This window comes from Sminthopsis crassicaudata, chromosome 5 (assembly GCF_048593235.1).
Source record: "Sminthopsis crassicaudata isolate SCR6 chromosome 5, ASM4859323v1, whole genome shotgun sequence".
NCBI lineage: Eukaryota > Metazoa > Chordata > Mammalia > Dasyuromorphia > Dasyuridae > Sminthopsis > Sminthopsis crassicaudata.
The window spans coordinates 120,658,335-120,672,351 of record NC_133621.1 but is presented as its reverse complement, the minus strand read 5'-3'; the positions used below and the strand labels follow the sequence as shown (position 1 = coordinate 120,672,351).

Genomic DNA, 14,017 nt, shown 5'->3' with positions numbered 1-14,017 from the left:
ACAGAAAATTAGGTAGTTCATGAAGTAAATGTGAGGACAGAATTTCAGTAATGGGTAAAGTCCAAAGCAAAGGTACTTTTCGCACAATGACCCTAGGCAACAAATTTTTTTTTTTTCTTCTTTTACGACATTACTATAAAATATTGATAACATTCAACAGGTCTGTCACAGAGGTGATGATTTGCAATCTAAATCTATTCTATGAGTAAAAATGCTTATATTCTTTTATCTTTACAATTACTGAATTATTATTTCAATTTATAGATGTCATTATAAAACAAGGTTTACAGATGTGTATTTAGCTAAAATTTTCTCCCCAAGTTCATAATAACCATTTCCTCACATCTTCCTTAGTAAAAAGTCATACTGTTTAATTGTTGGATTTAGCCCAAAGGGACTCAGTCTACTGGGAAAGTAAATCCCCAGCCAGTACAGTGTGCAAGGCAGAATATTGTTGGCACAATACTTCTTTGATGTTATAGAGCCTAAACATTTATGAATTTTGATTAGAATCACATTAGCTTTTCTGGCTGTCTTATCAAATTATTGGTCTACATGAAGAATGCAATTCACCAAAACTCTTAGGTCTTTCTGCACATCCTCTAAATAATATTATAGTACAGAATAATATAATTTATTTTGTTGTAGAACTTACCTGTATTATTATCTTTGACTGGGTTAACTGAATTATCAAATCTGAATTAGGTTTTTGTCATTTTTCAAATTTAAAAAAAAAAATCAGAAAATTGCTACATATATATTTCTTATACAAGTATGAAGAATAACGATTTTATAAACCTTTTGATGTAGTTGTTCAAACCTGTGATTTCATGGGTGTAAGGAATTCCCAATGAAGATACTAATAATGCAAATTGGCAACTATTCTGCAATTATTATTAGAGTAACTGAACTTGCCTAAGGCATATAGCTCTTATATATATTAACTTAACTCAAGTCTTCCTGACTCTATATACCTCGTAACTCTTTAAAATCAAAAGCCTTGAAAAAAAGCAAATGTTTAATAAAGAAGCTTTGAACATTAGCTCTATCAGCTTCTTAAATACTTTATCATTCATAATACTACCTCTCAAAAAGAAATCTATAACATTTCTAGGGTGATTCTTTGTTAGGTACAATTAAGGACCCAAACTCTAGAACTTTCTTTTCTTGTTTGAACTATGAACAATGGGCAATATGTAAAAAGAAAAGGATGGGACTAACAGTATAATACTGTATTTAATATGATACTCAATAATTACATATTAAGGAATAAGAAAGTACAGGGAATAACTCTGGAAATTAAACATGAGAAAATAAGCTTACCTTGTTTAGATTTTATAAGTTCATGGGCAATTAAAATACTTAAAAACACTATTGTTATTGTTTTTCTCAAATTATCATGTTTAAATTGAACAAGATTTGCCCCATTATTTTACATGCCCCTAGCACATTATAAGTATATAGTTCCAAAAGCTCATACAAATCCAAACTAGGAAGTACCTGACAGTACAAAGGTTCCAAGCACCCAAAAATATTAACACTAACAGAATCTTCTGAAAGAGCTCCAGTAAATGTTGTACAAAATAGGTTTTGATATTTTAAGTCATGAAAATGTTCTAGATCTTAAATTACTATTCAAGTGTTTGAGAATATAGACACTGAACCTTTGAATCTCAAAAACACTTTAAACTGCAGCATATTACTTAGACAGTCTGTAAAATAAGATAGAAAAAATTCTCTTTTAGTCAAAATTCTATTGCAATCATTATAATAATGGTGAGGTAAATTTTATTAAAACCCTATACTAGAGCAGGGACCAAATCCCAAGAAAATACAAACTAATGCTTTTTATATAACCACTAAATACTAATGCAATGTAAATCCTTTAATTCTGCTAGAAATCTAAAATTCATATTATTATTGTCATTCTAAATAAAGTTGTTTTTGAAAGTGGTTTTACACATACACTCTCCATGGATAAAAAAAAAATAGACTAAGTAGTATTAATTTTTAAATGAAATAACATTATACTAAATTAATTTTCTAAGTTAAACAGAGTTTATGTATAAAGTTTTAAGAGGTTTTCAATGAAAATTAGACATTCCACCCCAAAAACTTTTAATGATAAACGAGATGAATTAACACCATACATACTTTCATTTTATCTGTGATACAATAAAATCAAACATAGTAATAATTACTTCATGGACTTTCATCCTAACCAATATTTGGAATCTTTCTCAAAATTAAGTTGGCAATAGTGGAAGCTAGATAGCATAGTAGATATAATGTGGCCTTGAGTTCAAATCAGGCTTGACATTTACTAGCTGTGTGACCCAAGCAAATCACTTAACTCTTTTGCCTCCCCCCCCCCCCCATTAAGTTAGCAGTAGAGAGAAGTGGCCAACCTTCTGATTCTATACACTTTCCCATAGAATGTGGCAGTCTTTCACTCCTCCAAATGGCCTTCAATTTGTTTGCTCAATGAAGTCAAACCCCTATAGCACCAGATTATGTAAGACCAAGGTAAGTGATCAAGCTAGGGGAAGGCCTGTGACTAAGAGGATCATCCATGCTGCAGAAATGGCTCCATTTCTACCCTTCAAAATTGAAGTACAGGTAACTGTTAATGCTGCTCCTGATTTGTGTTTACAGAAAAGCACCTGCCATTCATAGCAATTTCTTCACCTTGGAAACTCACTCAGTCCTGGACAACTTCTCCCATTAGTACACCTTGCATTCCCTGGTCCTCTCTACTCTCCTTCGGATTAGATGGCTCCTCCTAGAACCATCACCTGAGGGAGGAGGCCCAGGAAGACCAAGCCGACATTCCTCTCCAATAGCATTCTTGATTCTCTAGATTTTTCTCCATCATACTTCTCTTCTACTATTACCTATCTTCATTCTCTTTCTCTCTCTTTTTTAGCTCTCTTTTATATGATGTCTTCTTCCCTTAGAATGATCATCGATAGGGGCAGTTAGGTGGCGCAGTGGATAGAGCACCAGCCTTGAATTCAGGAGGAATTCAGGAGAATGATCATTGATGATAGGAATGATCATTCTTTCTATTTGTATCCTCAGTGCTTACAACAACATGTCACAAAATATTGTATAAATCACTTGAAAATTTAAATAATAAAAATAACTTTTAATATTTAAATCCTGAGGCAGTTTAGGATAAGAGTAAATGAAAAGTAAATTAAATAATTCAAAGAAGGATGAATATAAAGAAAATGTTGCTTTAATTCAAATTCAGGTCATAAAATTCTGAGCATTTTAAGCAGGTTGATCTCTGAATAACATATCTGAAAAATTAGGTTCTTTAAACTATTACTGATAGCAGAATTAAGGTGGCAGATTACAACCAGAAAGCCAGTTGAACTCTCCCAACATTCATCTCCTTCCAAAAAATTTTAACATAATACCTTAAACAAAATTTTGGAGGAGTGGAGCCAATAAGAGAGCAAAAGGAGACATTTTTCCAGCCTAAGTAAACATAAGAAGCAAGCAGGAAAAGTTTATCACGTGGGCGGAGGCCTGTGCAAAGCTCACAAAGGCAGCATTAGCTTTGAGAGCTCATAGCCCAGAGAAATGCTGGGCGGCAGTTTCAGGGTGAAAGGAGCACTGGTAGTCAGACAGAAGGGCACAGTATCTCTGGTCACATTTCCAAAGCAAAAAGGAGTGCTAGGGCTTGCTGATGGAGGGGAATAGGGCCTCTTTTCTGGGTATAGATCAAAGCATAAACCAGGAGAGCAATAACCATACTTCTTCCAAGATCACACCAGCACCACCTTGGAAGCACCAAAAATTTACAGATCCTATCAAGTAGGTTAGGAAAAATAACAGCAAGAAAAAGTATGAAGCTCCCTACCATTGTGTTAGAGCCAAACTTTAAAATAAAGTTCCAAGTCAAAAAATAGTCTGGGGGGAAAAAAAATCAAACAACAACAAAAATAATCTCTGTGTCCCTGACCTTGCTATTCTAGATTCAGAAACAAGTTTAAGACAGTGGGGGAGATTATATCTGAGATATTGTTCAGTTAATTTTAATACTTTCTCTTCCACATAAACACAAATTCTTGGAATATCAAAACCTCTGAATAACTGAAATTGAAGGAGGCTCAAAAGCCGATGGGAAAAGGCTTATGCTAAATACAAGCAAGCTGTAATATATTTCCAGTTCTGACCTCTGTTCAACAGAGTGATAATGATAACACTATGTATATCACTGAGGAAAAATATGGATTGGCCATATGGCATTAGCAAGGGATAACAAAAGGAGAGCCCGAATGTTCCATTGATACACATGAAACATAAATAGATTACGACAAAAACTTCTAGAACCTTAGATCATCTATGGAAGATCTTTGAAAGAACAAGGATTAGAAGTGAGCAGGTATATAATAAAGAAAAAATATGTCCAGAAAGATAAATATATTGATATGTAAAGCATATATTAATTGCTAACTATGTATAGGTACTAAGCTATGTATAGCTGGCATTGTATACTGATAGACAGAGGGTCCTAAATTTACTCAAGTTCCAAAATATTTCTAGGTTGTAAAATGGAATATCATAATTTTATCTATGTAAGGTTAATAGAGATACATTTAGTAACTAATAGAGGTATATAATTTTAAGTAAATCAGAGATAGGAAAAATCAGGATTTATACCAAGGCTGATTTGACAATAACTACTAGTTTTACTAATGGAATTATAACACTCCTTTAAATATTAAACTCCTCTAAGACATGTCAAATTACTCAATTCTTTCCAACCCTCCCCCCAAATCTGGTTTACACATAACTTTCTAGAATGTGTACAACGATAATCAGAAATCAACTATACAACTTCAGAATACAAATAGGACTCTAGTAGTTAGAAAAATATACTCAATAAAGAAATTGACCGCTGAATCCATAATCTCATCAATTTGGGTATTCTTACTCTACTGGTTTATATTGCATACAATTCATACCTGTGTAATTCTTGTCTATATTCTCTTGTAAGCGCTTCTCAGAGGGTATACCTGACATGCTTTTTTAGAAAGCCTTCCCTCTAGCTCTCCTTATGTACTCATAGAGATGCTAATACTTAGGCTGTCATTACATTGCTCTTTCTTCGTGCCCCTCTTACTTGACTGTTCATTTTCAATCTCCTTTACTGAATCTTCACATAGATCACACCCAGTAATCATGGTATTAATCAAATTCTCTCCTAGGCCTACTTTTTGGCTATTTCATCAGCTCCCATAGATTCAACCATCACTGTTCTGCAGATAATTCTTATATCTAAGTATCTAGTCCTAACCTCTCCTTGGGCCTTAGCTCCACATCTCAAAAGGCCAATTTTTAAACCCAATATATCCAAAACTGAAATCATTATCTTTTCTCTTAAAAACCTCTTCCTCCTCTTCCTAACTTTCCTATTACTGTAGAGTACTAGTATTTCCAATCACTTAAGGCAAACAATCAAAGTTGTTGTCCTTACAAAGAAAGTGTTGTTCTCCACTCTCATCATTATCTCCTCTAAACCCCTATTCAGTTCGTTGCCAAGTCTGGTTAATTCTACCAGTGCTATATATCTCTTTCATTTCTTCTGGATATGCTTTCTGACTAAAAATTCTCTTTACTGAAGTCTAATTTCTACTTAGCTATCAAAACAAACTTCTTTATTGAGACACTAATGTACTGTTGGTGGAGTTGTGAAATAATCCAACCATTCTGAAGAGCCCAAAGAGCTCTCAAACTGTGTGTACTCTTTGATCCAGCAGAGTTATTACCGAGTCTATATACCAAAGAAATCACAAAAGAAAGAAAACAAAAATGTTTGTAGCAGCTTTTTTTGTGGTGGCAAAGAATTAGAAAATGAGTAGATCCTGATCAACTGGGAAATGGCTGAATAGTTATGATATATGAAAGTAATAGAATACTATTATTCTAATAAAAATGAGGAACAGGCTGATTTTAAAAAGACCTGGAAGATTTACATGAATTTATGCTGGGGCAGCTAGGTGGCGCAGTGGATAGAGCACCAGCCTTGAATTCAGGAGGACCAGAGTTCAAATCTGATCTCAGACACTTCCTAGCTGTGTGACCCTGGGCAAGTCACTTAACCCCAGCCTAAAAAAATAAAATAAAATGAATTTATGCTGAGTGAAACAAGCAGAACCAGGAAAACAGCTCACACATTAAAGAGCAAGACCGTGAACCTTCTCTTTAATTAGCTTAGAAGGGACCAGAAGACTCACAAGAAAAAAAAGATAACCTAAATATTTTCTAGTATTGAATAATAAAAGATAAGATAAATTTTTGTAGAAGGCTTTGGATGACAAGCTAGGGAAAACCTGAGGAAAGAAAAATTAATCGTTATTAAGAACCATGCTGAATCACACAGCATATTCATTTCTTGAAAGTTTTTTTTTTTTTGGGGGGGGGAGTAAAATTGTAAATTACTTTAAAAAGTATATGATTAATATAATTTTTAGCTTTTTTAAATTTAATTTTATTATTTTCCAATTAAAATTTTATTTTAATAGTATATCATTTTTCCAATTACATTTTTATAAGATTCTTGAGTTCCAATTTTTTTTTCTCCCTTCTTCCCTAGGTTATATGTGTACATTAATTTTAAATATTTTCCATATGAGTAAAATTGGGAAAGAAAAGTAAGAACAAAAGGGGAAAAACCACAAGAAAGGAAACAAAAGAAAAAAGAAGTGAAAACAGGCTATTTCTGCATTCACTCTCCATAATTCTCTCTCTGGATGCATGTAGCATTTCCCATCCAAAGTTTATTAGAATTGTCTTGGGTCACTAAACTTCTGGGAAAAATTAAGTTTATTATAGTTGGTGATCTTTAGTTTTTAAAAGATACTTATTTTTATTATTAAGGAAAATTCAGTCAAAATACAAAGCTATGGGAAATCACCAGCTTCCTAGCATGAACTTCATATGAAGGCTGCTGTTTCCACCAGGTGGCAGCATCACAATGGCTAAAAACTTGTAGAGAAGTATGGAGAGTGGAAATGAAAGAGTAATTGGGAAAGCTCTAAAAGTGAGTATAGTAAAGTTATCCAGGTATAAGAATCTATTTATGTGGAAGTCCAATCTTTTTATGACTAATTGCTTATTCAGGAAAATTCTGATTTGTGAAACTCTTACTTTTCAGATTGCTACTAATGAATAGGTTATCTATCATTCAGATACTTCTATCTGCCAATAAAGTTAAAAATGTCAACAACTGCTGCAAAACAATGACAATCAATTTCTTGATCACTTGTAGTTAAGTTGAATGTTTTATGATTCTGATTTAATTTTCTCCTATTTCCCAACATATTCTCCTGGTGCCTTCTTCCAATGGTACTGTACACTTAAGGAATACAAGCTGACTTAATATGCCCAAGGAATACCATATAATAAAATGTAGTATATGCACACAAACAAAAATGATACATTCCAGAGTGAAAAACAAAATATTTTTGTATGCATTAGACTGTGATTACTTTAATAATTTTGCAGAAGGAATAAGAGTTTGAAAACAAATTCAGGGCCCTATGCTAATATGAGTCAAAGCTTAAATAAAAATTAAATATACACACACTCATATGCATACACACACTTATGCACTTTATATATATTTCCCCAATGTCATATAGTCCTTGTATCCTTAAAGCTTAACTATATATAGACATCTTTAGTGAAATATTTAAGCTCCTTGAGATCATAAAACATTCTGTTTTAATTCTTAATTTACTAAATATAATAACACCTATAAGTGAGCTCAATAAACGTTTTGATTCTTAAGATGGAATATATCCTACATTACTCAAATGACAATTCCTAAGTTTAAGTAGTGCACACTCTATTTGAAATGAATATGATTATAGTTAAGTCATTTGATGATGGTAAATTCATAAGTCAACAGCACATCTGTAATAACTTGATACTAAAAGAAGAATTTTTATAAATTTCAGAGTATTGTAAAATTGAAGGCATTTAAAAAGTAAAGATAATCTGTTGAAAGAAAAATGCTAATCACATTAAGTCTAAAAAGTTTTTATGGGGAAACACAAGAACAAAAGTTGATTGTAGAACTTTTTTATCATCCAACTTTATTATCTTACTCACAGTAGTGATAATGAAGTTCTGATAGTCTAATAGATCTTAGTCAGGCACTTGTTCTTCAATATAAAATCAAAGCCTATTGGAATACAGGGGAGCCATCTGACAGTGGCTGCTGAAGATCCAACCCAGAATGGATCTCCTCTTGTGAGAGGATGATACAAGGAGAAAGAGAGGCAGTTTGCTGTACTCTGACCTCTCTGAGAGGCCGTTGTGTTCTCTGACCTCCCTCCTGTTCCCTCTGCCTCCAATTTATCTCATTCCCAGTCCGAAACACCTGTGTCAGTAAAGGCTGCCCTGCAACTCCTGTAGATGTTATGATGCATTGTTGTGGAGGCTCTTGGAGAATTGACCTGTCCCTTAACAAAAGCCTATCTTCATGGGAAAACAAACTCTACTTCTCCAAATTAACTACAATAAAGTCTACTTCTCTAAAATCCACTAGACAGGAAAAAGGCCCTGATCAAATGGTTTTGGATGCTCATTTCTTTTTCCCAAACTCAGTCAAAGCCTGTGCCATCTAGCCTTCCCATATAATCACAGAGTTGTTAAGGATGACTTTATTGCAGGAAAGAAAAAGGAGGTCTTTATACACAATTCTGTGGATGTCATCATTATATTCAGGAAAAATTTTCTTTTAGTCACTTGAGTTCATTATCTTCTACAGATTTATGCCAATAACTCACTGACCTTTGCAGAATCTCTCCTGGTTTCATATATAACTCAAACAGATTCAAAACAACTCATCATCTTTTATCCCAAACCTATCCTTTTTTCCTGAACTTCTCCATATCTATCAAAAATAACACTTCCCCTTCTATAATCACCAAGATATACAACTACAGTGTTTGTCCAATTCCTTACAGTTGCTCAGCCCAGATATATGATTAGTTAGTCAATCTTACAGTATGCTTCTGGCATTTCTTGTATGGATTCTATCAAAGTAAAGAGCTACTTTAGTTTGACTTTGCACCTCCAGCACTAAGTCAGTGCTTACCCTCAGCAAGCACTTAATTTTGTAAATTGAAATAAAAGACACAAGCAAAAAATATTAGCACATATTGATGGAGCGCTTAAAGTTTCCAAAGTGTTTTTTAAACATATTAAAACAATAGTTGTTCATAAGTTTGAGTTTTGTTACAATAAGATATATAATGATAGAAAGAGAAATCTTTGGAACCTAATTTTGAAATAATAATGAAAAACACTTACCATTTGGTGGGTCTCGTCTTTTCTCTGTTAAAAAAAAAAAAAAAGTTTTATAAAATGGAAATAACTAAAGTTACCCCCACCTGAGACAAACATTTAAGATTTTATTTGTTAACATGTAGTTTGGAGTTTTTTACTCTTCTAAACTGGTAGTACTGTAAATAAAAAGGAAATATCACCAAAGGCCGGCCCAACAGGATCATCTGAGTAAACAACACATGTTGCAATTAATAATTTGTCATTAAAAAAGCCAAAACTACACACACACACACACACACACACACACACACACACCGTTAAACATTTATAAACTTTTAAGCAAATCTAATTTTTGACCATTTAACCATATTGAAACATACTACCCAATTGTGATAAAAGTCAGGTTTTTCCATGTCAATTGCTGAAATAACAAATTTTAAGTTTAGATTTTTTTAAATCTCAGGTTTTGTTCAAGTAAATCACTATATACTATTACCTGGTTTTAATAAATTTCATAGTATATAGAACACTCATCATAATAACATATCCTATAATCTGATAGTAAGTCAAAGTACACAGGTGCTTCACAGAAGAATTATTCTGATACATTTACAGATAACTAAAGGATTACAAACTAATTAATGGGTTACTAACTACATAGAGAATTGTTAACATTTAATCTCAGCACTGAGAAATATAAATGTATTGCTTCACCTAGTAGACTAGAAAGAATTTCCTGAACTCACTCAAAAAAAATTGTACCTCAGGATGAATGCAAACTGGTGAAAAATAAGAGTTGAGTCAGACCACCCCCTAGTTCCTTCTGGGACAATCTGAGACATCCCAAGAAAGATCCCAGGACCCAGCTTTAATAGGTGTGAAGTTTAAATACCCCCAGACCAGCTTTGCTGAAATGGCCAGAGGACAGACCTGGAGCTAGCTAGGTTCTTAGTAGCTTTTGCTGGAACCACAGAAATTTTCACCTGACTGTAGGTAGGGAGTCAGAGTTTGAGTCTGGGAAGACTAAGGGAATCTTTGCTGATAAAGAATACCAGACCCAGCTGCTGAGACACAGCCTTGGGAGAAAAACAAGTAGCACAGGAATCTAATACTTAATGTGCAACAAGAAAATGGTATTTACACACATATATTGTATCTGGGTTATATTGTAACATATGTAAAATGTATGGGATTGTCTGTCTTCGGGGGGAGGGAGTGGAGGGAGGGAGGGGATAATTTGGAAAAATGAATACAAGGGATAATATTATTTAAAAAAATTACTCATGCATATATACTGTGGGAAAAAAAATTCTAAAAAAAAAAAAGAAAGAAAAACAAGCAGCACAGACCTGGTGAATACATAAGCTGGCTGAGGGTACTTACAGGAGAGTGGAGTTCTTGGTTTGGGGTTTGAGGTCAAAAGGGAGAACTGAAGGAAGACCTGAAGCCAGAAGCAGGATCTCCTCTTCCAGGATTAGAGAAGATTACAATAAGAATTAATTTAAAATTTTTTTTTTTGATGTGCAGGTGAAGGATAAAAAAAAATCATAGAAAGTTATTATGGGAAGAAGGAAGACTTGGGATCATCTTCAGAAGATACTGAGGTTATATTAAAAAAAAAAAAAAAAAAAAAAAAAAAAAGCTGCTCCTATTCTAAAGAGTAACATCAAATGCTTACCTGCCAAAAAGAATTCACAGAAAAACTATGAAATAAAAAAATAAAATTTAAAATGAAATGAGACTGAGGAAAAACTAAAAACAATCCAAGAAAAGATTATGAAAAGAAAATCAATTAAACTAGAAAAAGAGATCCAGAGGCTTAAAGAAAATTACACTTTGGAAATATTCTAAATAGGCAAGTGGAAGCCAATGAAGTTTGAAGAGACCAAGAAATAATAAAACAAAATAGAAATAATGAAAAAATAGATGAGAATGTGAGAGATCTCATAAGAAAAACAAGAGATCTGAAGAATAGATTAAGAAGAGGAAACATAATAATTGGACTATATGAAAAAATAATATAAGAAATAATCAAAGAATATTGTCCTGAAAATAATAGAACAAAAAAGGAAAATAGAAATAGAAAAAAATCAATCATTACAACCATGATAGAGATCCTGTGGGGAAACATTTAGGAATATCATTGCTAAATTTCAAAATCAAAGAGAAAATTTTACAAGTAACAAGAAAAACAATTTAAATATTTAAATATGCTGGAGATATTGATCACAAAGTAGAAGATTTTGATTGCATCAAACTAAAAAGTTTCTGTACAAACAATACTAATGCAAACAAGATTAGAAGGGAAGTAACAAATTGGGAAAATATTTTTAAAAGTAAAGGTTCTGACAAAGGTCTCATTTCCAAAATATATAGAGAACTGACCCTGATTTATAAGAAACCAAACCATTCTCCAATTGATAAATGGTCAAGGGATATGAACAGACAATTCTCAGATGATGAAATTAAAACTATTTCCGCTCATATGAAAGAGTGTTCCAAATCACTACTGATCAGAGAAATGCAAATTAAGACAACTCTGAGATACCACTACACACCTGTCAGATTGGCTAAAATGACAGGAACAAATAATGATGAATGTTGGAGGGGCTGTGGGAAAACTGGGACACTGATACATTGTTGGTGGAGTTGTGAAAGAATCCAGCCATTCTGGAGAGCAATTTGGAACTATGCCCAAAAAGTTGTCAAACTGTGCATACCCTTTGACCCAGCATTGCTGTTATTGGGCTTATATCCCAAAGAAATACTAAAGAGTGGAAAGGGACCTATATGTGCCAAAATGTTTGTGGCAGCCCTTTTTGTTGTAGCTAGAAACTGGAGGTTGAATGGATGTCCATCAATTGGAGAATGGTTGGGTAAATTGTGGTCTATGAAGGTTATGGAATATTATTGCTCTGTAAGAAATGACCAGCAGGAGGAGTGCAGAGAGGCTTGGAGAGACTTAAATCAACTGATGCTGAGTGAAATGAGCAGAACCAGAAGATCACTATACACTTCAACAACAATACTGTATGAGGATGTATTCTGATGGAAGTGGAAATCTTCAACATAAAGAAGATCCAACTCACTTCCAGTTGATCAATGATGGACGGAGATAACTACACCCAGAGAAGGAACACTGGGAAGCGAATGTAAATTGTTAGCACTACTGTCTATCTACCCAGGTTACTTATACCTTCGGAAGCTAATAATTAATGTGCAACAAGAAAATGGTATTTACTCACATGTATTGTATCTAGGTTATATTGTAACACATGTAAAATGTATGGGATTACCTGCCATCGGGGGGAGGGAGTGGAGGGAGGGAGGGGATAATTTGGAAAAATGAATTAAAAAAAAAAAAAAAAGAATAAATATGCTGGAGATACAATTAAGAGCCACACAAAACTTATCAGTGACTACAATAAAAGACCACACATCCTGGAATACTATATGTTGACAATCAAAAGAACTGGGGTTGTAGTCAAAAATAGCCAAATTAAGTACGATAATGAATGGAAAAAAAGTGGACGTTCATTGAAGTGTCAGAATTTCAGGTTTTTAAATGAACAAATATGAACTCCACAGAAAATTTTAACACGTAAAAGCCAACATCAAAGACTGATTTCAAAGGACTCCATAAGGACAAACTGTTTATGTTTTATATATATGGAAACATAAGCCACACACTTCTACGATTGTCATTAGTAATCTGGTAGTCCAAAAGAAAGATTGGGATAGAGCTGAGTATAATGAGATTATAAAAAAGCCAAATCATAGAGGAAAGGGTAAAAAACCAGTAATTGTACTATACGAATGAGATGTAAGAGCAAGAACTGACATTGAGGAATTATTACATGAGGGAGGAGGGTTGGTAGTTCTGAAATCCTATGTACACTGGAAATAGATTAAAGATGGAACAATATACATACATTCTCAGAGAGATTTGTAAAACTAGCTTTCTATTTATATACACCAAGAAGGATATAGCACCCCCAAAATCTATAAAGAAATAAGAGGGGAATGGAATAGGATAAGGTGGAAGGGGGCACAGAAGATTGTGTGGATTAATGGGAGTGGGATAAGGTGTGTAGATTAATGGGAAGGGATAAGGAAGGTGGGCAAAGTTGGGGGAAAGGATACAGGAGGGATTCTTGGGGTTAGGGAAGGAGGTTAAGTAATAGTGAGGCAAGTTAGCAGAAAAAAGTAAAATGGACTAACAGAGAGAAGAAAGAAGAGATAATATGCATACATATAGTATACATGTTATATGAATATGTGTGTGTGTACATGTAAAAAAATATAACCTTGCTTAACTATAATCAGCTTGGAGGACGTGGAGAAGAAATGGGGGGGGGGGGAATTAAAAAAAGGTAAAAAATACAGAAAAGAAAACCTACAAGGAAACGAAGAAAATGTGGACAACTCTGAATACAAATACATTTTATCATTATATATATTTTCTTGAAATGGAAATTTATTGTTACACATTTTGAATTTTTCCCTATCTTCTGTTGTGCACATGGCAATGCTTTTCTTTTCTTTTCTTTTTTTGTTTCTTATTTTTGAAATAAAGGGGAAAAAAAAGAAGTTAAACCAATGCAATTTATCATTAAGGGGGAGGGGGTGAGAGTAAGAACTACTTCCATAATATTCAGAAAAATACTTTAGTAGGAGGGCAAGTTGGCCTAATTTTTCCTAAAAA

At 33.4% G+C, this 14,017-nt stretch overlaps 1 protein-coding gene across 1 annotated transcript in view; it reads right to left on the bottom strand.

The window, feature by feature from the left end:
• The window catches only part of WASL (WASP like actin nucleation promoting factor), a 114,063-nt gene that overhangs the window by 36,001 nt on the left and 64,045 nt on the right, over positions 1-14,017 (bottom strand). Inside the window, exon 5 of the mRNA XM_074268094.1 lies at positions 9,337-9,360. Coding sequence (XP_074124195.1) covers positions 9,337-9,360 — 24 coding nt within the window. The remainder of the gene's footprint in view (positions 1-9,336; positions 9,361-14,017) is intronic.